Genomic DNA, 24,909 nt, shown 5'->3' with positions numbered 1-24,909 from the left:
GGACGCATTCAGTCTACTATACGGTAGTAGCTATGAGAAAGTGAATGAAGTTGTTCCACGGTGTTTGGCACCGTTTGCAATGACAGTCTCTTCTAAATGAGTATAAGAAACTTTATGGCAGACAGCTAATTTAACTTGTAATTCTCTTTTGTACTGAAGCAGGCACGGTGTGGGCTCCGTCCACATCCACGGATAGTGGGTTGATAAAGACCATGTGCCTGCGGGCCTCTTTCGCGATGCCTGGCCATATGAGGACCGTGCTAAGTGCCCAGTTGGGTTGATGGTCCGATGTAAGTTCTCACTACTTAACGATGATTAAATCATCTGCATTCCTCTATTTTAGGAGACATGGTGCCAGTTAGATGGTCATATATGGAGTAGTTCAGCATCCATCTGATAATCCAATCGATCTCCACATCAACATGATGGTCATGTAAAAAAAATTTCTTCTAAACATCCATGCAAGGTCATCAATGTGGACATAGATGATCCTGTGTTTTATTAATTATTCGTATAGAAAGGCACTGAAATAGAGAGAATTACAAGATAAATTAGTCGTCTGCCATAATAAGCTGTCGCGATGTGGTATCCCTGTTGGTCAGCCCAATATGCATCTATCGCTAGTAATGTTTACTTCCATATAAAGGGCTTAGGGCGGAAGATGCTGATGTCTCTGTTGTTCACCTCCTGAAGCGGCCTCGCGTTGTCCTCATAGCCCTGCAGCAGGCAAGAACAGAACACACAAGAAATTAGGGGACCTGGTCAAGCTTACAAAAAAACAGAACCAGCATCCATTCCTAGTACACCGCCTTTTACTAGACTCTAGCCACTTCTGAATCTTTTTTCGTCAGGCGTGTGGAAGTTAATAAAGAAGTTAACGAGATCGACTCTTACGTCAGCCACTGCCTCCCTGAGAATCTCCAGCTGGTACTTGGCCACGGGGCGAACCTGCACAAACAAAGCACTTGAAAGGTTGAGGACATTGGTTTCCGAAAAAAAGGTTGAGGACGCCAGTCCAACCCAACCCATTCCGGCGACACGAGAGGCAGCCATCCAAGCGTTAAGATTTAAGCATACCTTCTTGAAGACTGTCCAGACGACCCCCTCGGTGCAGGGCGGCGTGGTGAGGGAGCCCATGTAGCGGTAGTACACGCTGCCCGTGGCGCGCGCGCCGTTGGGGTCGACCACCCCGATGGGCTCCTCCCTGTCCCGCGTGTCCCCGATGCGCCTGATGGAGGGCTCCAGCGTCTTGAGGAACAGGTCGGGGATGTTGCCGGTCTCGTAGAGGACGCCGATCACCGCCGTCTTGTTCTCCGTGGTCTGGTGCACCAGGTGCAGCTCCATGTCGTACCTGCGGCCGTCGACGGTGTGCTCGCTGGGCGTGTGCCAGTGCAGCTGCCTCAGGTGGTACACCGTGCCGTTGATCACCAGCCTCCCAGCGTCGCCGCTGAACTTCACCTGGATGTCGTGGCCGCGGTTGACGATGGAGGCCTCGGCGGGGCGGTAGGAGTAGTTGAGGAAGCCGAGGGAGCGCACCAGCGTGACGCGGTCGTCGGAGAGGTCGATGGGGGACTGCATCTCGCCGTTGCTGCACTCGGCCCACAACGTGTTGATCTTGCCCCACCGATCCGGGCCGTTCGGCGAGCCCGGGACGTAGCTGAACCCGTGCTCGTCCTCTGCAACATGCCCCGGTCAGTCAGGTTATTCAGATATGTATATATAGTACTCCTAAATGTACAGGTGCACTCATGGTGCATGGGAGTGATTGGAAGATGACAGTACAGAGCGTGCATTCGATCGGGTTCGATCACTGGCCTGAATCTTGCTGCGCCGTGGCGCCCGGGACGGCAGCGGAGAGCAGGAGCGCGGCGGCGAGGAGCGCGGCGGCGAGGAGCGCCGCCCCGACGGCGTGGTGGAGGTGGCGACGAGCTGGACCCATGCTGTGCTGCGCGTCGTTGAACTAGGTGTCTAGGTGTGGTTTGGGACGAGAGGGAGGGTGGGGGGTGTCTCTTTATACTGGAGCAGCAGCAGCAGCCGGCGGGAGAAGTGTAGAACTCTTCTCATCGATCACCAGGAACATGAATCGAAGAGGCCGGCGGGGAGCGAGCGCGCGTGTCAAACAAACCTGCTGCTACGGCGCCCGAGGACGATCAGGGCACGCCGCGAGAAGAAGTAAACGTTTCCTCTGCAAGCGCATCCATGGCCGCGCAGGGTACGGAGATGGAGGACGGGCGTACGCACGTGCACGCCCCGCCGGCGTTGCGGAGTCGTCGCCCTAGAGACGACGCGCATGCATACGCAGCCATTGTGGTGGATCCATTTGGAGCATGCACGGCGTTTGGCGGGTACGTGCGCGGACCTTCGTTCAGTTCCTTCGTCGTGTCCCGCACAAGGTTTCTTCTTCGGACACTCTGCAGTTGTGTACTGTTAGGACTTGGGACCTTTTTCTTCTACGCACAACGCTGGACGACGGCTCCACTTGGCTCCATCGCTCAGCGCTCTGGCTCTGGCCTCAAGTTTTTCCACGGCAACCGCAAGGAGCTAGCTCCGTTGATAATGTACATCGAGAAGGGGGGGATTGTCGTAGGCTTCGTTCACACCGAAGCACCGATTAATGACTTCTATGTTACACTTCCTCCATTCTCTTTTGATAGGTATATTTTCAAAATTTAGATTTTCACAAATGACAGCCCTATTTGTTAATAATGTGGGTTGCGGCAATAAAGTGCATCAACAACGAGGAGTCACAAAGGCAACCATTGGAGGACTAGTGAGAAAAGTTTGTTTGCACTAAATAGATGATAAGCAGAGTTATTTTTCTTGATCATTGTGTCAAGGTGAAATATGCCTATCAAAAGAGGATGGATAGAGTATCTCACAAAAGAAGATGACTTCTATGATATAAGACACCTAGGATGTGAGCAAAATAAGAAGGTTGTAATTGTTCACTTGTTCTTAATTACTCGTGTACCGCCAGGACAATTTGTACAGATTATTTTAAATGGAATAATCTACGTTATCAATACTTAGTGCAGTCATGAGTATCCAATAATTTGTAGAACATTAATTTGTACATTAAGTTCTATTCGTTGACTATTTAGCGATAACGATATATCGGCCTGCCCCCTAAGTAGGAGTAAAACTTTTAGCTCCGCCCCTACTGTATTATTATACTCTACATGTGCAATAAAAGAATTCATTGCCGCTACTTTAAACTCTCGGTCAGTGCAATACTGGTGAGCGCTGCGTTCGCGCGAACACGCGCAACACCCTGCCCTGCCGCTGCCGCCACGCGTGGCTGCGTCACAGCTAGAGCTGGACGTCGAGCTAGGAACTCGCGAGCTGGCTCAGCTGCTAATCGTTCGTAGCTCGGCTCGGCTCGATGGATTTTTAAACGAGCTGAGCTGCTAATTTTGCTTGTTTTATTAACGAGCTAGCTCGAGCCAGGTCTGCTCACGAGCCAACCGAGTCAAGCTGCAGCAACGGCTAGCCCAGCATAGAGTCACAGATACACAACACCCCAAGCCAGAGCCCAACAAGCCCAAGTCCAACCTGCCAGCCCTAGAACAAACCTTGACACGTGACCTGTCCCCTAATCCCTCCCCTTCCGCTCGTCCCGCGGCGCCACGGCCGATAGGCTGCAGCCAGAGCCGCGGAAGCGAAGAGATTTCCGGCACCGCCGCACTCCGTAATCCTTCAGTCATTCTTCCAACTTCATTCCTCCCTCATCTCGCGTCACCGCAGGCCCGCAGCTCGCAGCGGAGTTGGCAACTCACGATCTCCGTCGCTTGGTTGCACGAAGCTCGATTCCTTGTCTCTTTACCTTTCTGTTTGCCCATGATTTCTTTCCCTGTTTTGATCTTGGTTTGATCTCCAAGGGTGAGCGGGATCGGGCTGGATGATTGGCTCGTTTGGCCATGCTACCAGATCTGCAATTCTGACGAGTGGCCTCTGAAAGAAAAAGGTTGTGCTTTAATGCTTTTACACGGATTAAAGCCAGCACTATGTCCTTTACGTGATGTTTACTAGAGATTGATACTCCTTTATTTTACTTTTTTCTTCACTTCATTGATTGGATCAGAGCAATGTGCTCGTTGCTCAGGTTGGCTGATTCGCCCCTTTGTCGATTCTTCATTCCTGGTAGTGATTTTGCTTTTTCCTTTTTTATGTATCGACTTGCGAGCTTCTCGAGCTAGCTCGAGCTGCCAACTGAGCCGAGCCGAGCTCAAGTTTTAACTCGTTCTGCTAACGAGGCGAGCCAGCTCGTTGTACTATCGAGCCTGGTCGCGGCACTGAGCCAAGCTCATGCTCACGCCCTGCCGCGTGAGCCTAGCCGTGGACCACGTCCCCCTGCTGCTACCAGTCGTTCGCCACATACCATCTATTCTAGCAGCACAGATCTTAGAACGGAAGATTCGCTAATTATTCATCCTTCGGAACATTAATAGCATAAGGCGCCGTTTTGGGAGGCTCCCAAAACAACTTCACCGGTGAAGCTAAAAGTCGATGCTTCACTTGATTTCTAGTTCATTTTAACCCCAACTTACAAAATATTTTCACGTTACAATGCCTCCATTTGTGTAAAATTGGTGAAGCCGAATCCGAAATAAACCTTGCCAAACAAGGCTAAGTACATTCGTTACCTAGCGTATAATGCATCAGATGGCCTCAAAGTAAATGAACCCTTCTAAATCGTTGGACTTCACTGGCCTCTTCGAAGTTCCAACAGAGCATAGATCGGCTGATGTCAGGCCATCTTCAACGATATAAGATAGCTGATAGCTAGCTTATACAAGCAGGAAGGTGCGAGGAACAGCGGCATCGGAAGCCGTGCTGTGAGAGAGAGTAGTATTAGAAGCCGTGCCAGACTATCGCTTGGCCCTGCGCTAGCGTTGCAATGTTGCAACTGTTCATCACATAAAAAATTATTTCCACTAGATCAACACATATCCATTGGAGACACCCTCAGTGCCACACGGATGGCCTTACTTCCAGCATGGTGTAGGCCCGTCCACATGCTAAGATAGTGGGTTGACCATGTGCCATGCGGGTCTCCTTGAACCCTTGGTACCCAATTGGCTCGATGATTTGAGTGTTGGACATACATCTATGGGTCCATCAATAAAGTATGAATTGTTCCATATATGGGGCAGGACATCAAGATGTGTCGGTGCAGGATGTTGTAGGTGACCATGCAATAAATAGAATTAGTCGAGGATAAGGAAAATACTCATTCTAATAAGAGTAGAACTCCTCTAGTCGTATCCGACCATTATTCTTGTAACAACCGACCTTTAACCCTGCCCCCCGCATACATATACAAGGCGAGGCAGGGACCCCCTCCAGAGCAATCCAATACACCCAACGCAATACAAACCATATATGACGTAGGGTATTACGCTAATCAGCAGCCCAAACCTATCTAAACTTTATGTCTACGTTCACCTTCGAGTTTATGATCTCGACGAAACCCCACCAATCAATCCACTACATTAGGATACCCTAGTTGGTTGCCGGTAAACACCGGTACCGATGTAAGTTCTCACTATTTGACGATGATGAAATCATCTGCATTCCCTTATTTTAAGAGACACGGTGCCAGTTGGATGATCATATTTTGAATAGCTTAGCATTCATCAAATAATCCAATCGATCTCTACATCACGATGATCATCGTGTAAACTTTATTGTTCCAAACATGCATGGAAGGCCATCAATGTGGACATAGATGATGCCATGCTTTAATTACGCATAACAAAGGCACGGAAATAGAGAGAATTACAAGATACATAAAAGGTCACCTGCCATAATAAGCTGTTGCAACGTGGTGTGCATAACCAATGTTTACTCCACATATACATGGGGCTCTGCAGGGCGGGTGATGCTGAACCAGATGGTCCTGTGGTTGACATCCTGAAGCGGCCTAGCGTTCATCTCAAAGCCCTGCAGCAGGTAAGAACAGAACACACAAGGAAGAGACATGGTCAAGCTTAGAAAAACCAAAACCAGCGTCCATTCACACACTCGCTAGATTCTAGCCACGTCTGAATCTTTTGGTCAGGCGTGTGTGGAAATCAAAGGAGTTAAGATCGACTCTTACGTCATCCACTGCCTCCCTGAGAACATCCAGCTGGTAAAAGGCCACGAAGCGAAACTGCACGAACAAAGCACTTGCAAGCATGAGGACGCCAAACCAAGCACACCCAGGCCAATGAAACTCATTCCGGCAACACGATCGAGAGGGAGGCATCGAAGAAGCGTATATATACCGTCGGGATGACGGTCCAGACGATCCCCCCGGCGCAGGGCGACGTGGTGAGGGAGCCCGTGAAGCGGTAGTACACGCCGCCCGTGAAGCCGATGCCGTTGGGGTCCACCTTGCCAATGGGCTCCTCCCTGTCGCGCAAGCGCCTGATGATGGGCTCCAGCCTTCTCAGGAACGGGTCTTCGACGAGGCCGGCGCCCCTGTAGAGGATGGCGACCACCGCCGTCTTCTTCTCCGGGGTCTGGTGCACCAGGTGCAGCTACATGGCGTACCTGATGCCGTCGAGGGTGTGCTCGCTGGGCGTGTGCCAGTGCAGCTGCTTCAGGTGGTACACCGTGCCGTCGATCACCAGCCTCCCGGCGTCGCCCTTGAATTTTACCTGCAACAAACAATCAGCAGCCAGGTCCCGTCATATCAAAGTATTGTACTCACGATCCATCTCACAATTGTTTCAAAAATAAATAGCTTGAATAGTTTATATGGTCACATGTACACATGAAAAAATCCATGTTCTCAACGATGCACCATGATATCGTGGCCGCGGTTGACGATGGAGGCCTCGGCGGGCTGGTAGGAGTAGTTGAGGTAGCAGAGGTCGCGCTGAATGGCGCGGTGGCCGTAGAGGGCAATGGGGGACTGCCACCGGCCCTCGCTGCAGGTCGCCCACTCCGGCTTGACCTCGCCCCAGTGATCCGGCCCGTTCTCCACGGCCGGGTCGTAGCTGAACTCATGCTCGTCCTCTGCAAGCCCAACCAAATGCAATGCATGCTCCGGTCAGATTATTATTCAGATGTACACTACTACTCCTACATGGACAGGTGCATGGTGGTGATTGGAATGGACATGCATTCGATCGGGCTCGATCACTGGCCTGTTTCGTCCTGCGCCGTGGCACCCGGGACGGCGATGGCGGAGAGCAGGAGCGCGGCGGCGAGGAGCGCCCCGACGGTGGGGTGGAGGTGGCGGCGAGCTGCTAGACCCATGTTGTGTGATTCCGTGGTCGCTGAGCTAGCCAACTAGATGTGGTTTGGGATGAGGGGCCAGGGGGGTGGAGCAGGGCGGGGTATATACTGTGGCAGACGGCGCAGGCGGCGGCAGGGGAGGTGTGGAACGCTCCCCTCGTGCATCGCGTGCGCGCTTCTACTGTCTCTGATCAAGATAGACCCGTTGCGGTCGATCCATGGGAATATGGGATGCTGAGAGCAGGCATGTGGCAGCATGCGGCACGGCATTTTGTGCGTACATGCCTGGACCTTCAGTTGGTCCTCCGTGTCCCCCTGGAGGTTCCTGTTCGGACGCCTCGCGACGGCTCCACTTGGCTCCATCGCTCAGCGCTCTGGCTCTGGCCTCAAGTTTTTCCACGGCAGCCGCAAGGGGTTCGCTCCGTTGATAATCCACATGGAGAAGTTGGAGATTGTCATAGGCTTCGTCACACCGAAGCATCGACTAATGACCTCTACGTTTGTATCTCGCAAAAAAAAAAAGATGACTTCTATGATATAAAGACACCTAGGACGCGACCAAAATATGAAGGTTAGTTGTTCTTGATTACTTCTATAACGCTCGCTTTCGTGTACCCCAAGGACAATTTTTACTAATTGCTTTTAGTGGGATGATATGTGTGAATAGTTTGTACAGCATATATATTGAGTTCTATTTGTGTTGACCATTCAATGATAATGATATGTATCAGGCCACCTCCCTAAGCAAAATTCCTGCTGACACGTTGGCGATTACCTAATAAACTAATGAATACTCCCTGTACTCTGCATGGGCAAAAGAACTCATTGCCTTCTGATTTATAAACTCTCAAATGATCATTACGACGTTACTCCTTTTTTTTCATTGATATTATTATGCATCTAGATATAGTGTATATCTAGGTGCATAATAATATCTATGAACCTAGAAAAATCAAAACGATTTACAATTTGGAAGAAATGGAGTACATCACTGGTGAGTGCTGTGTTTGCACGTACACACGCAGGGCCCTGCCTCTGCCACCCTGCCTGGCTGCATCGCGGCACCGAGCCGGGCTCAGACTCACGCCTTGCCGCATGGGCCTAGCTGCGATCTGTGGACCGTGCCCCCCAGCCGCTACCGGTCGTGCGGCATGTGCCATTTATTCTTGTACCATGGATCTTAGATTGGAAGATTCGTTAGTTATTCATCCTTCAAAACATGAATATCTCAGCGGTTTCTGGTGAAGCCCTGCTAATGGGGCATGAGCAAAACAGCTCCACCACAAGAGCCTTGCAATTCCTACTCTCTGGAGCAAATTTATGGAGCCAGAACAAAAAAACTAGCTCCCCACGATTCCATCTCATCCACAAGGCTAAAGTGCCACGTTTGCCCCCTCTATGGCGGGGCTAGAGGGCGCCAGTGGTGCAGGGGAGTAGGCGGGCCTGGAGGATGCCAACAGCATGAGGGAGGAGGCATGGCCGGAGTGCATCGCCGGCATGGGGCAGAAGGTGTGGCAGCAGGATGAGCAAGCACAGCTGGAGGGCGCAAGCGTGAGAGCGGCGGTGTTGAAGGGCGTCGCTGGCTTGGGGGAGGAGGCTCGGTCGGAGGATGCCGACAGTGGGGTGGAGCAACCACGATGGAGGGCACCGGCGGCGCACAAGGACTAGGCGGTACGGGCGATGGGAGGCGAATGGATAAGAGGGAGAGAGAGGAGAAGGAAAGAATGAGAAGAAGTAAGAAAAAAGGAAAAAAAAGCAAAAAGAAGGCATCGTAGACGTTTTACCCTTTTTACCCATTTTCAATCTCCAGAAGAAGCCGTTTTGCTAAACGGTTTTGTAATTAGACAAGCTGAATGCTCCACCGGAGGAATCACAACCGAAGCTATTTTAGCCACAGCCGAAGCCCTACCAAAGAAGCCCTAAATCTGTTTATTGGTAGACGAATTCTTCTAATTCCTTGGACTTCACTAGCCTCTTCGAAGTTCTAATAGAGCATGGGCTGACCGATGTTAGTACCACAGGATTGACCCAATAGGGTGCCTACACGCCACCTACTTCCACTACAAAAGGAAGTGGTGTAGGCCCCATCCACATCCACATATAGTGGTGTGCCATGCAAGCTCCTTTAGCGATGCTTGACCTTTTGAGGACCGCGTTGAGTGCCTAGTTAGTTATCGATGTGAGTTCTTACTACTTAACGATCTGCATTCCTCTATTTTAGGAGATATGGTGCTAGTTGGGTGATCATATTTTGAGTAGTTTAGCATTCATCAGAGAATCCAATCGATCTCGGCAATGGACCAAATTTGGGGACCTACGGGTAGACTCCCGTCCCCCACGTCGCCCCCAAGGACGACTCGGGTGGAACCGCTGCCGCCACCCCACAGGCTGTCCCCCTCCCCTACTTGCCCTGCGCCGTCACCGGAGAGCTCCGTCGGAAGCCCACGTGGGCTCAAGGAAGGCGGTAGCCAAGCGATTTTTCCTCTTTTCCTTCTCCTCTGACCCACAATACCTTGCTCAATAACCATGGTGGACTGTGGTTGTGGTGTTGCATCTGCAACTCGACCTGCTCCTCTGCTGCTTGGATCCAATGACCCTGCTAGTCAGAGAAGGTCCTTGCAGTTCCTCGCAGGGCAGCACGCCCTCCTAGCTAGTAGCTGTTCTAGAGCGGCGGCAGCAGTGGCGCCTTATCTCCCGGTGCTAGCCGGATCTGTGCGGCTGGCTACCAGATCAACACGCTGATGGGGTGGCTTGCCCGGATCTAGCGTCGAGGCTGCGGTGGCTGGATGGACGCGGTGGTGGCGGCGTCCCTCCTCCCTGCTAGTTGCCATTGTTGCCCGTTGGGTGATGGTGCCGGCGTGCAACGGGGATCGGTGGTGCACCGACATCCATGTCCGGTGGCACTGACGACGGGTGGGCAGGGTCGACACCACTCTCCAAGCAGCGCTACTGCTCCCTACATCGGGTGTCGTCAGCCTCAACGATGCTAGTGAGAGTTTCGCAGCTTGGATATGGTGCATGCTGAGTGAAAGCTCTGCCCGGCTCAATGCTGGTGCCGGCGGCGGTGACATCGTTGGACATCATCTCCCTCCTTGGAGGCATCGTCGTAGCGTCCCTGCTCCTTTTTGTTTCGGGAGCTTTGGGTGAAAACCCATCTCGATCTCCTAGTTGAGCAATGGTGGCATCTGTTTGACGTCGTCCCCTTCTTGAAGGCATTGCTTTTGAAGATCCCCTCATGCCACCAATTGCAATACCCCCATGACTTACTCCCTCCTGGTCGACGTTCACTCACTCTTATTGCTTCCGCTATGTTCACATATATTAGACACTATCTTGTGTTGCTGTTGGTGCCAATGCATCTTCGCTATACAAGACACTTTGTTATGTCATCTTATCATATGCCGGGTTAGTGACACCATAGCCCCCTCTCTTGGATCTCCTCGTTCTCCTCTCGATGGTCCTCCCTCCTTTGTGGCTTCCTCCCCTTGAAGGATGTTGAATGGCATCATTAGGATCCTGGAAGCAGCCCCAAGATGCCATTGATCACGTCTATCGTTTGTCGTTTTGACTTAGAGCTTAACAGTCGCTGGTGGTATGGAATCATCAAAGTGTAGCCACTTGGTAGTGGTGCTAGTCAGGAACTACATGGTGCTGTCTCAGGGATGCATTGTGGTTGAGCTTTGTTGAGGGACTAGACAATAGATGTTTTCTTCGGTGTGTGTTGTATCTCCCTTCTTGTGTGTGTTGTGGGAGCTTTGGTTGTAAAATTGCTGAATCTTGTATAAATAAGGTGGGACCCCCCCCGGGCCCCGAGGTTCTCTAAAAAAAACCAATCGATCTCCACATCAAGATGATCATCGTGTAAACTTTATTCTTCCAAACATGCATGCAAGGCCATCAATGTGGACATAGACGATGCCATGCTTTATTTAGAGAAAATAGAGAGATTTACAAGATACATAAAAGATCGCCTGCCATAATAAGCTGCGCAATGCGGTGTCCCTGATGATCAGCTAGCCCAATATGCATAACCGGTAATGTTTACTCCACGGATACGTGGGGCTGAGGGCGGAACCAGATGGTCCTGTGGTTCACCTCCTGAAGCGGCCTAGCGTTCATCTCAAAGCCCTGCAGCAGGTAAGAACAGAACACACGAGGAAGAAGAGACATGGTCAAGCTTAACAAAAAAGCAAAACCAGTGTCCGTTCACACACTGTTCACTATCTAGATTCTAGCCACGTCTGAATCTTTTGGTCAGGCGTGTGTTGAAATCAAATCAAAGGAGTTAACAGGATCGACTCTTACGTCATCCACTGCCTCCCTGAGAAGATCCAGCTGGTCCGAGGCCACGAGGCGAAGCTGCACAAACAAAGCACTTGAAAGCTTGAGGACGCCAACCCAAGCACCCAATGAAATGAAACCCATTCCGGCAACAGGAGAGGCCGGGAGGCATCGAGAATGAAGAAGCGTATATATACCGTGGGGATGACGGTCCAGATGATCCCCTCGGTGCAGGGCGGCGTGGTGAGGGAGCCCGTGAAGCGGAAGTACGAGCTGCCCGTGAGGCCGACGTGGTTGGGGTTCACCTTGCCGATGGGCTCCTCCCTGCCGCGCAAGCGCTCGATGGCGGGCTGCAGACTTTTCAGGAACGGGTCGGCGAGGTTGCTGACCCTGTAGAGGATGCCGACCACTGCCGTCTTCTTCTCCGGGGTCTGGTGCACCATGTGCAGCTCCATGGCGAACCTGTGGCCCTTGAGGGCGTGCTCGGTGGGCGTGTGCCAGTGCAGCTGCTTCAGGTGGTACACCGTGCCGTCGATCACCAGACTCCCGGCGTCGCCCTTGAATTGTACCTGCAACAACAGACAATATAATCAGCAGCCAGGCCCCGTCAAATAACCAAAGTATCGTATTAATTATATTGCTTGTTGCATTGGAGTACTGCCCGCCGGAGTAGTGATCGACGCACCATGATGTCGTGGCCGCGGTTGACGATGGAGGCCTCGGCGGGCTTGTAGGAGTAGTTGAGGTAGCCGAGGTCGCGCCGAATGGCGCGGTGGTGGTAGAGGTCGATGGGGGACTGCCACCGGCCATCGCTGCAGGTCGCCCACTCCGGCTTGATCTCGCCCCAGCCATCCGGCCCGTTCTCCGCGTCCGGGTCGTAGCTGAACTCGTGCTCGCCCTCTGCAAGTCCAACCCAAACGCAATGCATGCTCCTGTCAGAATATCCATTCAGATTTATACATACTACTACTACTACTCCTACATGGACAGGTGCACGCATGACGGAACTGATTGGAATGGACATGCATTCGATCGGGCTCGATCACTAGCCTATTTCCTCCTGCGCCATGGCGCCCGGGACGGCGGCGGAGAGCAGGAGCGCGGCGGCGAGGAGCGCCCCGACAGTGGCGTGGTGGAGGTGGCGGCGAGCTAGACCCATGCTGTGTGATTCCGTGGTGATGGAGCTAGCCAGCTAGATGTGGTTTGGGATGAGGGGGTGGAGCAGGGTAGGATATATATACTGCGGCAGACGGGCACAGGCGGCAACAGAGGAGGTGTGGAACGCTAGCTCCCCTCGTGCATCGCGTGCGCGCTTCTACTGTCTCTGATCAAGATAGACCCGTTGTGGTCGATCCATGCAAGCATGGCAGCATGCGGCACGGCATTTTGTGCGTACATGCCCTGGACCTTCAGTTGGTCCTCTTTATCCCCCTGGAGGTTTCTGTTCGGACGCTGATGCAGTGGCTACTGTTTAGGATAACTGGATACGGCACTTCTCTTTTCCCATTGCTGTGTAAGTTCTGTTCGATAACATGCATTCTCGTTTGTTACAAACTGTTCTATAAATAGGCTGTATTATTGGCACTACTGACATGGTAAGTTTTATCTTGAGGAGCAAAGGTGTAGGCTTCTTTGTTGGCCACTTATTGGAATACTGCTTATTATGCATGTATGGTACGGTGGCATACACATGCATGCATCGTGCCTGCACAGTTGCACTCTCGGCGTTCAATTAGGCCAATAAGAAATAGTGGCAGCGAGCAGGGCACTTTGGCAAATTAGGTTTCCTGGCCACCCAGACGGAGGACTTACGTACAGGAAGAGCTAAGGTGGGGATTATTGCAGCCACGGAGAGCCACCAGACCTGTGAGACGATTAACCAAAGCTAATATAACAGTATGTAAAACTTAAATAATATGAAATTATATAAATAATTAACAAGTTGGCTTCGTAAGGTCGCATGTTGCTCACCATGTGATGTCTCTAGTTCGGAGAGAACATGGTTCCCTTCTTACTGTTACTTAATTACTAATTGGAGTTTCCTTTGCAGCTTTCAGGTGAAGCTATCTAGGATACTAGGTAGACACTCTAGATAAAAACAGAAATCTTAGAAATTCTCACATAAAAGCAAAACATCTCGTCGTAGACTCAAATTATTATAGCCATTGGATGTATTATGTATTCTAAAAAATTACCCACCTGCCATTATGAAAATAGCCTAAAGTAACCCCATAAATCTATATCTAAATTACCTACCCCTGCCATTGTATAAAATAAACTAAAGTAACCCCCTAATCTTTATCAAAATTACCCCTTATTTCATTATAAAAATAATTTAAAATAATCCCCTAAATTTGCAACTAAATTACTCACCACTATAACTTAAAGTAACCCTTAAATTTGCATTTATATTACCCACATAGCTATTATTAAAAATAACATCAAGTAACCCTAATTTTAATCCAAATCACCTTAATTAAAAATATATATGATTCTAAATCATCTATTTCTTACACTATCGGTATACAATATAATAATTAAAGGTGATGTGTGTCACCATTTATGAAGATTAGAGGAAGTGATGAGAATATAGATTTGTATGCTCAAATTATATCTCTAACTTAGAATCCATTAAACAAATTCAAGCTGATGCCTGCGATACAAGGTGAACAGTAAAAGATTATAAATGTGGATGAAATTGTTATAGAGTAATTACTAACTAAAATCTATCATAAATGGATGAAGATAATAAGTATATATCTATATAAGTATTGTGTTCGAATATTTAACAAATGAGAGGTATCTCGAGGTAATAGTTTTGTAGCAATGTGGCCTTATTTTTTTTATTGGAGGCTCCGCATTAGTTCTCACGAGGCACACTAAAAAAATACAAATCCTAGAAATTCTCAAAAAAAAATCAGAAATATCAAACATCAATCGCGTAAACTCTAATAATCATAATCATTTATCCATTATATTTTCTAAAAAGTTACTCACCACTATCATTATGAAAATATTGTAAAATAAACCTTAAACCTATATCTAAATTACCGAGATCTCCTATTATAAAAAAATAATCTAAAGTAACCTCATAATCTTCATCCAATTTACTTATCCATATCATTATAAAAAGCAAAAGTTAAAATACCATTCTAAATTTGTATCTAAGTTACCCATGTTTGTCATTATTAAAAATAACCTTAAGTAGAAACCTAAATCTTAATCTAATTATCTTGCATCATACATGAATGTCAAAAGTAAACTAATATATAATTCTAAATTACCTATTTATGTTACTGTTAACATAGAAATAATAAGTTAAGGTATATACGCATGATGAGTGTCACCATGTAGACCATTTAAATATGTATGTGAGGAAGTGATGAAAAATATTAATTTTTATTCTAAACATAATGTATGGAGGTGTGATACAAAATGAAAAAAAGTATGAATGTGGATGAAAAAGTGTATCGAGTAATTACTAATTAAAAATCAATCACAACTGGACAAAGATAAGTAACATCTATATGAGTATTATGTTGAAGTATTGAAAAAATGAGAGAGTAGTAGGTAAAAGATTTTGATTATTAGTTAGGAGTTTAATTTTTAAATATAATAATCTTTAAAAACATTAGCCCATGCGGGAGCACGGGTTGATGGACTAGTTATATTTAATTATAAGCTCAAGTTGTACTGTTCCCCTTACGATTCGTTGACGAGTTGAGTTATTATTACTGGAATCTAATTAACAACTAAACACTAGCTTAGATTATTCACAAAATCAAATGTGCCATGTTATTAGAGTTGCTCCTTGGCACAACTGCAGATCCACGTGGATCTTGCGCGTCTCCTTAATCGACTACGAGGAAATGAATTTGTTCAGGACTTGCGTCGTTGCCTTGACGTGGCTCTTAGTGTTTAATACTCCTATTGTCCACGCTTTGCTTGCAGCCCATCACCCCCTTTAAATTTAAGAACCAGCTCCAGATGCTCCTTAATTATCGACTACAGTCGTGCACTCTCCATGCTTAATTAGGCCAACTAGTCCATCAACCCATGATATTGCACATGCTAATAATTTTAAGAGTCATTGTATTAGGAAGTTATTAAAAATTAGACTTCTTGTTAATAATCAAATAATTTACCTACGACTCTATCATTTATTTAATATACTAATACAATATTTATTTGGATGTGTACTTATCTTTATCTAGTTGTGGTTGATTTTTAATCAGTGATTACTTTATACATTCTTTTAATCCAAATTCTACCCTTTTTCACTTTGCATCACGCCTTCATACATTATGTTTAACATAAAATTAGTATTTTTCATCGCTTCCTTCTGTACATGTATAAATAGTCTACAAGATGACGCCCATTAACTTAAAATACCCATCTAAATTTATATCTAAATTATCCACATCATTATAAAAATAACATAAAGTAAACGCTAAAATCTTAATTCAATTATTTGCATGTTTACTATAATGTCCAAAAGTAAATCAATATATGATTCTAAATTGCCTATTTCTAACATTATTAATATGGAAAATACTAAGTTAATATATATATATATATTGATTTACTTTTGGACATTATAGTGAACATGTATATAATTGAATTAAGATTTTAGCGTTTACTTTATGTTATTTTTATAATGATGTGGATAATTTAGATATAAATTTAGATGGGTATTTTAAGTTATTTTTTATAATGATATGTAATTTAAAAGAATATTACTTTATATTACTTTTTTATAATGACAGAGTTGGATAATTTAGATGTAGTTTTAGTGTTTTACTTTACAGTATTTTCATAATGATAGTGGTGGGTAATTTTTTAGAAAACATAATAAACCAATGGTTATGACTATTACAGTCTATATGATTGATGCCTATATGTTTCTAATTTTTGTGAGAATTTCTAAAATTTATCTTATTTGTAGCATGTCTTGTGCGAATTAATGCGGAGTCTTTAATAGAAAAAACTGTTAAGCTAGCCCTTTTATTTGTTAAATATTGTAACACAATCATTATATGGATATATATATTTATTATCTTCATCCAATTGTGATAGACTTTAGTTAGTAATTACTCTACTCAGTTTCATCCATGTTTCTAATATTTTTTTACTTTGTGTCGCACACTTGAATTTGCTTAATGGACTCTAAGTTTGAGCTATATTTTTGACATGAAAATCTATATTCTCATCACTTCATCTATATATTTATAAATGGTGACATGAACTATGTGTATATAGCTTAATTATTATTTTCTATTCCAATACTGTAAGAAATAGATAATTTAGAATTATATATTGGTGTACCTCATGGTATATTTTTAGTAAAGATGATTTGGAATAAAATTTGGGATTAACTCATGTTATTTTAATAATGGCATAGTGAGTACTTCCGATACAAATTTAAGGAGTTAGTTTAAATTATTTTTATAATGTTAGCGGTGGGTAATTGTAATAGCTGCTAATTTAGTCATTTAAATGACTTTGGAGAATTAAAAGCAAATTGAGAAGAAAAGGAAAAGAAATTGGCCGAAAATCAAATTCGGGTCAAATTTGGCTGAAATTTGAATTTTAAATTTGAAATTCAGAAAAATTCGGCAAAAATGTGGAATGCAAGTGTAAGAGTAATTAGGACTTAAGGATCAAGAATGTGGAACAGAAATGGTGCAAATTATCTCAAAAGAATCAGAAAAAGGAAAAAGGAAAAAGGAAAATGGCGTTTACTGTTCCTCGTCTGAAAATAGAATTTCAGCAAAACAGCCTCAGAGTCCATTTTGGAAATTGATTTCTGAAGAATTTTTCAAATAAGTGCACCAGGACAACTATACTATATTGAAGTATGAACTTTGGACTACAAGATTTGCGTGTTGTTGGCCAGGGCCAGTGAAAGGAAGGAATTCAAACTCAAGCTCAAAATCAGCACATTGTCACAGTTAACTGACAGTCTGAAAATGGTTGAGTCTGAAACAGCAGCATAGTATCAACTTTGGACTTGAATTCAGAGCAATGTAGATCAAAAGGGGTACTTGTTCATGAGCAAAATGGAACTTTGGGATGTTGTAGAACACGTTTGGGAAGAAGTTGGACTTAAAGGAAGAGAATTGGATTACTAAACTCGAGCACAAAGTGAGATCAGTGGCACTGTCATTAACTGACGAACTGAAACTTGAAATTCAGTGAAATTCAGTTGGGGGCCGAGAAAAGAATCCAAATTGCACTGTGTTGGATGTTTATCTCGGGGTAGAACCAAAATAAAAGTTGGAGAATTCGAGATTATCTGCAACTTTGGTTAAGACATAAGTGCACCGTCGGATTGGGAATCGGCCGCGGTGAAGCTCTGAAGATCACGGGCGTTAGAGGAAGAAAAGAGGAGCGGTGACAGAGCAGCAGGACGTGTCGCCGCCGCCGCTGTCGTCGGTCGCTCGCCAGCGCGTCTAGCTAGGCCACCTCCTCACCACATAAGCCTACGGGTAGGCCACGGTGTCGCCCATGCGCACGGTGAACGCTTGAATATCTACCGCTCCCGCGCCGCCGTTTTCACCGTCGTTCTTTTACCGCCGCCAGCGCCTCCTCTGTCAAGCACCGCCGCCGAGCAAAATTCCACCGCCACGTCTCATCTCCCGTCGATTCCTCTAGCCCACTCCTCCACAGACACCCCAGCTACACCCCAGCCAAGTTGTTGTCCAACATCCATGCCAGAGTAACCGTGCTCGCCGTTATTTCTGTCCGCCGTCGTCGCGCCGCCCGCTCACGGTGAGCCCTACCTTGCGCTGCTCCCCTTCCTTCTTGAGTGGTCGTAGGCGAGTCCTTAGGGTCCTAGGATGGTGTAAAGGTAGTTGTTTGAGTCGGTTGTGCCGTCGTCGTGAGTAGCCACGACCGGCCGAGGGAGTCGCCGCCCGTCGCCGTGGAGGGAATGGCTCCGGCCATCTCCCGGGGAGCTATTGCCGCGCACGGGTGCGTGAAGGTGTAGGGGTGCCGTCCTTGTCTAGTTTCGCCGCCGGTGGGGCGCCGGCCGGCGAGTCGCGCCGCCCCCTGTCGCGGGCGCGTTTTGGCGGGAGGAGGAAGAAGCGTCTGGGCGCTTGGGCCCGCGCGGCAGTGAGAAGAGAGAGGGGGAGAAGGAGGCCGGAACGGCGCGGCCGTCTGTTGGGCCGTGGCCCGGAGGCCCAGTGACGTGCGCGCGGGTGGCCGGAAAAGAAAAAGGCCGGAGGCCCAGAGCAGCTAACAGGCCGGCCTCGCGAAGGAAAAGAGAAAAAGAGAAGTGGGCCGATAGGCCGGTGTCGGGCCGAAAAAGAAAAAGGAAAAAGAGAATGGCCCGCGGCCCCGTCAGGGGGGAAAAAGGCCGGCGGGTAGGAGAAATAGGAGAAAGGTGGGGTCCGCGCCGTGGGGCCCAGTGCGCGTGAGAGAGGGTAGAATGGGGCTGAGTAAGAAAAGTTTTTCCGGGTGAATTTCGGGAAAATTAGATTTCCTTTAGGAAAGTAATTAGTTTAAATCCGTTTTACACCATTTAAATCACAGAAATTTCTAGGAGTGTCCAAAAGTAGTGAAACCAATTTTGTTAGGCTTTTTTTATTTTCCTTTATGCATTAAAATTTTTACACCCTAGAAAAATGATAAAAATTCGGGTATTTATTTAATGCCTTTCTTTTTAAGGTAATTAAATAAATACTTAATATTTATAAAATGTATAAAACATGGAATAACACTTTCTTAATCACAAATTATTCTTAACCCATAGAAAATTAGATTTTCAAGTTAGAAAATAATTATAACTTTTTCTAAAGCTAAAAAGAAAAAGCTATAAGGAGGGTTAAGTAAGAAAAACAAATTGTGGGTTAATCTTTTTGGGTTTATGTGTGTTGGCTTGCAACTTTATCATGATAGGTTGTATAGTCCTTGTTGACTTGCAACTTTATCATGAAGGAAAGTTGTATAGTATTTTATTCAAAATTTTGCATTTCTAACGCCTGCATGTGTTATGCTATAGATCCCGAAGCACCAGAAGGAGAATATTAGGAATTTTCAGAAGGACCTTCGGAGTACGAAGAAGTTTTTGAGTTAGTTCCCTGTGAAGCCAACCCGTCAGAGAATACTAACTTTTTTAACGAACAAGGCAAGCCCCGGTGCATTTATACCTATCTATTTTGGGGTCATTATTTCATGTGTCTAATTATCGGTTATTTGCTTTATGTATGCACTAAGTCTAGGAGTTGCTTGAAACCTATTCTTGTGTATGATCATGCCTTGTTTTAAGGACATCTTTGCCACTTGTTCAAACCTTAGAAGATAACCCAAGTCTAGAAATGCTAGTTGCTTACATACTTGGTTTACCAACCTTAAGGAAAACTTTTGAGTCATACATGTTGCTTATAGAAGATAACTTGGAAAGTGAAAGCGGACAGAAGCTAGAGATGTAGTTCTGTCTGCTAGATTAATTTGGTTAAGGCCCGATTCGTTGTCTTAACCTTTGATCAAGTGATAAGCATCTGATCACTTACTGGGTATGGGACCAGTAAAGCCCAGTAGGTTAGTAAACTCTATGATCGGGAATACTTCGTACCCGCGCTTGACGTGCTGGAGATTGGCAGGGGTGTAGCCTAAAACTCACATGGTGATCGGGCCAGACGTGGGGTCCCATGTGGGGGTGCATCCCTGGGTCCGGGTAGTCGTATTCCTAATCATTGATTTTGCTAATCGAGAGGTTGTTAGATACGACCTGGACAGTCGTATAATGCTGGTGATCAGGGTACTCTCCTGCAGGATGTAATTAGATCCGGATCGCCGCAATTCTCGGTCATGAATGCACTTGATCACTGTTGAGCCTCGTAGTATCAATTCATGCAATACGTATATATATCCTTCTGTTAACATTTGATGTATGACTTAACAGCTATGGTTGTTTTTACTTCTGTTATCATTTAGAATGGTTAGGTAACAACTTAACCCAAAATAAAAGATAAAACTAAGGCATTACTCGTAGTAAGCTTTTCAGCAAAAATTATGTTAGCCAAACCCACCCCAAAAGCTAGCATACATTCCAAGAAAAGCTATTATATTGGTTAGTCGGGTAAGACTTGCTGAGTACCTCGTACTCAGGGTTTTCCCCTTGTGGCTATCTTTCAGAAGCTCCGCAGGAGTCTACAGAGGAGGAGACCCCGAAGCCCTAGGGTATTGACCTGAGTCTCACAATACCCTAGAGAAAAAGTTCTACTTGCGCATCTTCTCCTAAACTATTTATGTTTAAATCTTAGAACTCTGTCTAACACTGCATCACTAAGTTTGTTTCGACCTATGTCCTGTAATAACTCGTACCTTTTATATGTATGTAAAAATGTAATGTTTGTTGATATTATCCCATCGCGGATATTATCCTGATGTATGGCTATGAGACACATCGTGGATCCTTCGAGGAGTCCTAGGGACACTCGACGGACTACCGAACTTATGCTGTTTTAAGTGCGTTTCGGATAATTGCTGTTCCGACAGCGATTAGGCGCACTTGAACCAGCTTAAGTTGGACGGTTCCGCCACAGTAATTTAGATGCAAATTTATGGGGTTATTTAGTTTTTTGTTATAATAACATAAGTGGGTAATTTATATGAATATTAGGGGTTACTTTAGTTTATTTTATGTAATGGCAGAGGTAGGTAATTTAGATATAAATTTAGAGGTTACTCTATTTCATAATGATATAAGTGGGTAATTTTTTAGAAAACATAACAAATCCAACGCTATGAAAGTTTAGTCTAACAATTGATGGCCAAAATATTTTGCTTTTTGAGAGAATTTTTACAATTTCTCTATTTTTCTAGAGTGTCCACCTAGGAATCCTAGGTGGCTTCATGTGGAGGCTTCAAAAGTAGCCTCTTATTAGTACTCCCTCCATTCTTTTTTGATAGACCTATTTTACCATAGGACAACTACCAAGGAGAATGAACCCTACTTATCATCTAAGGAATCATGTTATTATATACTCATCGTTATTGTATACATGCACCTCGGTACTGATGTCTTCATATACATGCACCAATTATTTTTCTAAAGGAGTTACTTTGCACGAGAATCGAATAGTCATCTGTGTCAAACCCGAGATGACAACTCAAATAGGACTATCAAAAGAGAAAAAAATAGTTTTGCAAATAGGCCTATCAAAAGAGAATGGAAGGAGTAACAATAAGATAGTAAGAAATAGGGGCAGCGATCAGGAAATCAAAATGAAATGGTTGAAATCCCTTGGGGAACCAGTTGACAATTTAGATCAAGTATTTGCGCCTGCACAATACTCTCTTCATTCTAAAATATTATTCATTATGGCTTTTCTAGATACATAACTTTTTCTATGTATCTAGACATAGTATATATATAGGTGCATATATCAAATTAAAAGCTATGTATCTAGAAAATTCAAAACAAATAGTAATTTGGGATGGAGTATTTGTTAGGAAAAAAGCATTTATTTCGGTGTTCAATATTAATATTTAGGGTTTGCCGCCAACGTATCCGGTGTGTGTATATATACTGTAAGTATACTCTGTAGCAATAACCTATTCTATAGGCAGTCCATCCAACAACCCAGCTTGCACAATCCTCAATCCCCTAGTTACCATGTGGCTCCTGCGGTCACCGTGCTAGCGAGCCGACGGACGTCCCCGAGCCGCTGTACTCTGGTTATGAATTGGAGCCAAGAGCGGACAATCATTACGACATTGATTGTCGTTACTACAGTAGCGCTAGATCATCGAAGGAATTGTCAAGCGTGGCACCCGTTACGGCATTAGGGACATCAATCGGCGATTGATTGCTTTCATGCCTAGCGACTCCATCTCCTGCACCATGTTGCCTCACGCTCCGACGCAGTCCAATTCCATGGATGACGTAACTTCGGTAGCGTCCAAGGATCCTGAAACACCATCTGCTACACCGGTGGTGTTCCCTAGCCTGCCTACGGCACAATCGTCGGAATCGACACAGGTCAGATTTTTGGCTCCATCAGCAACGCCGATGACTTAGGGCACTGCAGCAAGGAGCCATCCCACCACGTCACCATGCTCAGCACCGTTGTTGTCCCCGGTGCCGGCAATAAATCTCGCACGGTTGGCCGTGGTGACTCCTCTCCAACCTGTGTCACCGAGGACCATGGCAACGCTCGATCCGGAGAGGACCTACTTGCATGTGAGTATGCTGACATGTAGTCTTTTTTCTGATATATTTGATTGGTTCATCCAACAGCCCAGCTATTCTATAGCTAGTCCATCCAACAATAATCTGTAGCCAGCAATTGAATATACTAATCTGCAATATCCGTTCTGGCTTCTTGTGAGAGATAGATTGCACTGTAGTAACGTGGTTCCTTTCTAGCACTGCAATAAATTTTTTTAATTGAGTAGTATACAACGGCGATGCAAATAACGAGAAGTTATGTGTGCTAGACAGGTATCAATTGTTTTTTGTTTCGAGTCTTGTGGTAGTACCTTCTAAAATATGTGTTTCTTTTTCCAGGATCCCTTGTTGCCGGACACAATTATGCCAAACGAGGAGCTACGTTTTGAGAGCAGAGATGAAGCTCAAGAATTTTACAAATTCTATACGGGCAAAGGCAGGGTTTGATGTGCGCATAACTAAGACTAGTAGAAAGACTGCACTAGAGTTGTCGTGCAACAAACAAGGACGCTGGGATTACTACAAGCCTAGTGAGGAGAGGGTACATGAGAAAATATCAATGAGGTGTGAATTCAAGGCTTTTGTGAAGATTAAATGGAACCAGAAGAAGGACTATTGGTTCTTTGAGAGGATAAGGTTGGAGTACAATCATCCATTGCATCCCTCGCTCACCGTAACATAGTTCTTGAGGATACAGAAGGACAAGGACCCTATAGTCATGGGGATTGTTGATCAGATGCATAGGTGTGATGCTTCCCACAACACTACAGTAAATGTGCTGGCAGAATTATATGGTGGTTGGCAAAACTTCACGTTCATTGAAATGGACTTGAGAAACAGGTAATGTCTTGAGATTTACTAGTGTTGATGATATGGTTCAAATGGAAATCATTGTAATTCAGGTGATATATATGTTCATGATTCCAAGAAAGCTGCAACTGCCAGGGAGGAGAGGGAAAATGATATACCAAAGCTGCTTGAGTTCTTCAAGGAGATGAAGGCCCATAACGAATATTTCTACTACAAGGTGCAGGTAGACAGTAAAAACGTGATCAAGCATGTATTTTGGAGTCATGCAAGCTAGCGTGCAGAATATAGAGATTTTGGATGTGGTTACATTCGACACCACATACAATATAGCATGCCTTTAGCTATGTTTGTTGGGTCAAACCATCAACTGCAGAACGTCGTTTTGGGGCAGGCACTGTTGCAGGATGAGAAAGCTAACATATTTGAGTGGTTGTTTGGGGCATTCCAAAACTGTATGTCTGGAAGTCGTGACCCAAGGTGTATAGTTACAGGTGAGGAATGTTTATACATGAATGTCTTGAGTGATACACTGGGTAAATTATTTGGTAACTTTGTCACCTTTGCTGTGGTACAGATCAGGATAGTTCAATGATGGCAGCGATAAAGAAGGTGTTCAAAAAAATACAGCACAGGTTGTACCGTTGGCACATGTTGAAGAAGTATAAAGCAGAGCTGGAAAACTATACAAGATTCCTGATGGTCTGAAGATAAAACTCCTCACCATAATCAATCACCCACTTACACCTACAGAGCTTGAGTCTGCATGGAATGAGTTGGTGGATGAATATGGCATATGGGAGGATGATACTATTCAAGGACTTTGGAAGAGTAGGAAATTGTGGGTTGTTGCTTATTTAAAACCCTTGTACTGTGGCAGGATGACCTCTACACAAAGAAGTGAAAGCGTAAATAAGATGATCAAGGGAAGTGGCTTCACAGGACATATGAAATGCATGTGTAAATTTGCACGCAGGATGCTGGACTTCATTCAACACACAAATCACACAGCAGCTGGGGAAACCCATTGGTCTCAGGTAATAATGACAGTGGATTGTTGTTTCTGAGGAAGTTTTAAGATATCGTTTACTGGGAGGTAATTTTTTATGTGGTTATCCATGAAACAGGCTGGTAAGTTGCGGTTGACGTTGCAGCCCTTTAATGGACATCTTAGCAGGGTGTACATACAAGCTGTATACAAAAAATATAGGGAAACTTATATTTATAGTACTGCATTCCGTATCGATCCTCATCCTAACGAGGTTGATGTTTACCTGGTGACGCACATGGATCAGTCATGGCAATATGCTTGGTTTCAACATTCTTTCAGAGTGGAGGCTGATGTAAGATCAGGTAGATATACATGCGAGTGCAAGACATGGGAGCATACAGGTAAGAGATGGGATTTCAAAAACTTT

The 24,909-nt window shown here is 45.5% G+C and overlaps 3 protein-coding genes across 3 annotated transcripts; all 3 read right to left on the bottom strand.

Moving 5' to 3' along the window:
* Positions 1-411: 411 nt before the first annotated feature.
* On the bottom strand, positions 412-2,626 carry LOC117859923 (alpha carbonic anhydrase 7). The gene is made up of 4 exons (XM_034743120.2): positions 1,816-2,626; positions 1,078-1,676; positions 895-948; positions 412-717 (listed from the first exon to the last, which is right to left on the bottom strand). The coding sequence occupies exons 1-4, from the start codon at positions 1,937-1,939 to the stop codon at positions 631-633; spliced, it is 864 nt and encodes a 287-aa protein (XP_034599011.1). The 5' UTR covers positions 1,940-2,626; the 3' UTR covers positions 412-630.
* A 2,976-nt stretch (positions 2,627-5,602) lies between these two features.
* On the bottom strand, positions 5,603-7,286 carry LOC117861907 (alpha carbonic anhydrase 7). Its single transcript, XM_072294665.1, has 5 exons — positions 7,137-7,286; positions 6,791-7,005; positions 6,270-6,644; positions 6,101-6,154; positions 5,603-5,943 (listed from the first exon to the last, which is right to left on the bottom strand). Exons 1-3 carry the CDS (start codon positions 7,246-7,248, stop codon positions 6,525-6,527), a joined length of 447 nt encoding a protein of 148 aa, XP_072150766.1. The 5' UTR covers positions 7,249-7,286; the 3' UTR covers positions 5,603-5,943; positions 6,101-6,154; positions 6,270-6,524.
* Positions 7,287-11,066: 3,780 nt separating this feature from the next.
* LOC117860067 (alpha carbonic anhydrase 4) lies at positions 11,067-12,712 on the bottom strand. The gene is made up of 5 exons (XM_034743279.2): positions 12,559-12,712; positions 12,194-12,408; positions 11,706-12,077; positions 11,533-11,586; positions 11,067-11,355 (listed from the first exon to the last, which is right to left on the bottom strand). The coding sequence occupies exons 1-5, from the start codon at positions 12,665-12,667 to the stop codon at positions 11,269-11,271; spliced, it is 837 nt and encodes a 278-aa protein (XP_034599170.1). The 5' UTR covers positions 12,668-12,712; the 3' UTR covers positions 11,067-11,268.
* Positions 12,713-24,909: the final 12,197 nt, after the last annotated feature.

This window comes from Setaria viridis, chromosome 6 (genome assembly GCF_005286985.2).
Source record: "Setaria viridis chromosome 6, Setaria_viridis_v4.0, whole genome shotgun sequence".
Lineage (NCBI taxonomy): Eukaryota > Viridiplantae > Streptophyta > Magnoliopsida > Poales > Poaceae > Setaria > Setaria viridis.
Note: the sequence above shows the minus strand (reverse complement) of the source record. Positions and strands in the feature narration are given on the sequence as shown.

Bases quoted from the DNA above. Each gene is read 5' to 3' on its own strand.
- LOC117859923 (XM_034743120.2), bottom strand. From the start codon at position 1,939: ATGGGTCCAGCTCGTCGCCACCTCCACCACGCCGTCGGGGCGGCGCTC. The intron at 1,677-1,815 runs GCCAGTGATCGA...GGCATGTTGCAG, and splicing joins CACGGCGCAGCAAGATTCAG to AGGACGAGCACGGGTTCAGC. The intron at 718-894 runs GTAAGAGTCGAT...TGCCTGCTGCAG, and splicing joins TCAGGGAGGCAGTGGCTGAC to GGCTATGAGGACAACGCGAG.
- LOC117861907 (XM_072294665.1), bottom strand. From the start codon at position 7,248: ATGGGTCTAGCAGCTCGCCGCCACCTCCACCCCACCGTCGGGGCGCTC. The intron at 7,006-7,136 runs GCCAGTGATCGA...TTGGGCTTGCAG, and splicing joins CACGGCGCAGGACGAAACAG to AGGACGAGCATGAGTTCAGC. The intron at 6,645-6,790 runs GTGCATCGTTGA...TGTTTGTTGCAG, and splicing joins ACCGCGGCCACGATATCATG to GTAAAATTCAAGGGCGACGC.
- LOC117860067 (XM_034743279.2), bottom strand. From the start codon at position 12,667: ATGGGTCTAGCTCGCCGCCACCTCCACCACGCCACTGTCGGGGCGCTC. The intron at 12,409-12,558 runs GCTAGTGATCGA...TTGGACTTGCAG, and splicing joins CATGGCGCAGGAGGAAATAG to AGGGCGAGCACGAGTTCAGC. The intron at 11,587-11,705 runs GTATATATACGC...TTGTTTGTGCAG, and splicing joins TCTGGACCGTCATCCCCACG to CTTCGCCTCGTGGCCTCGGA.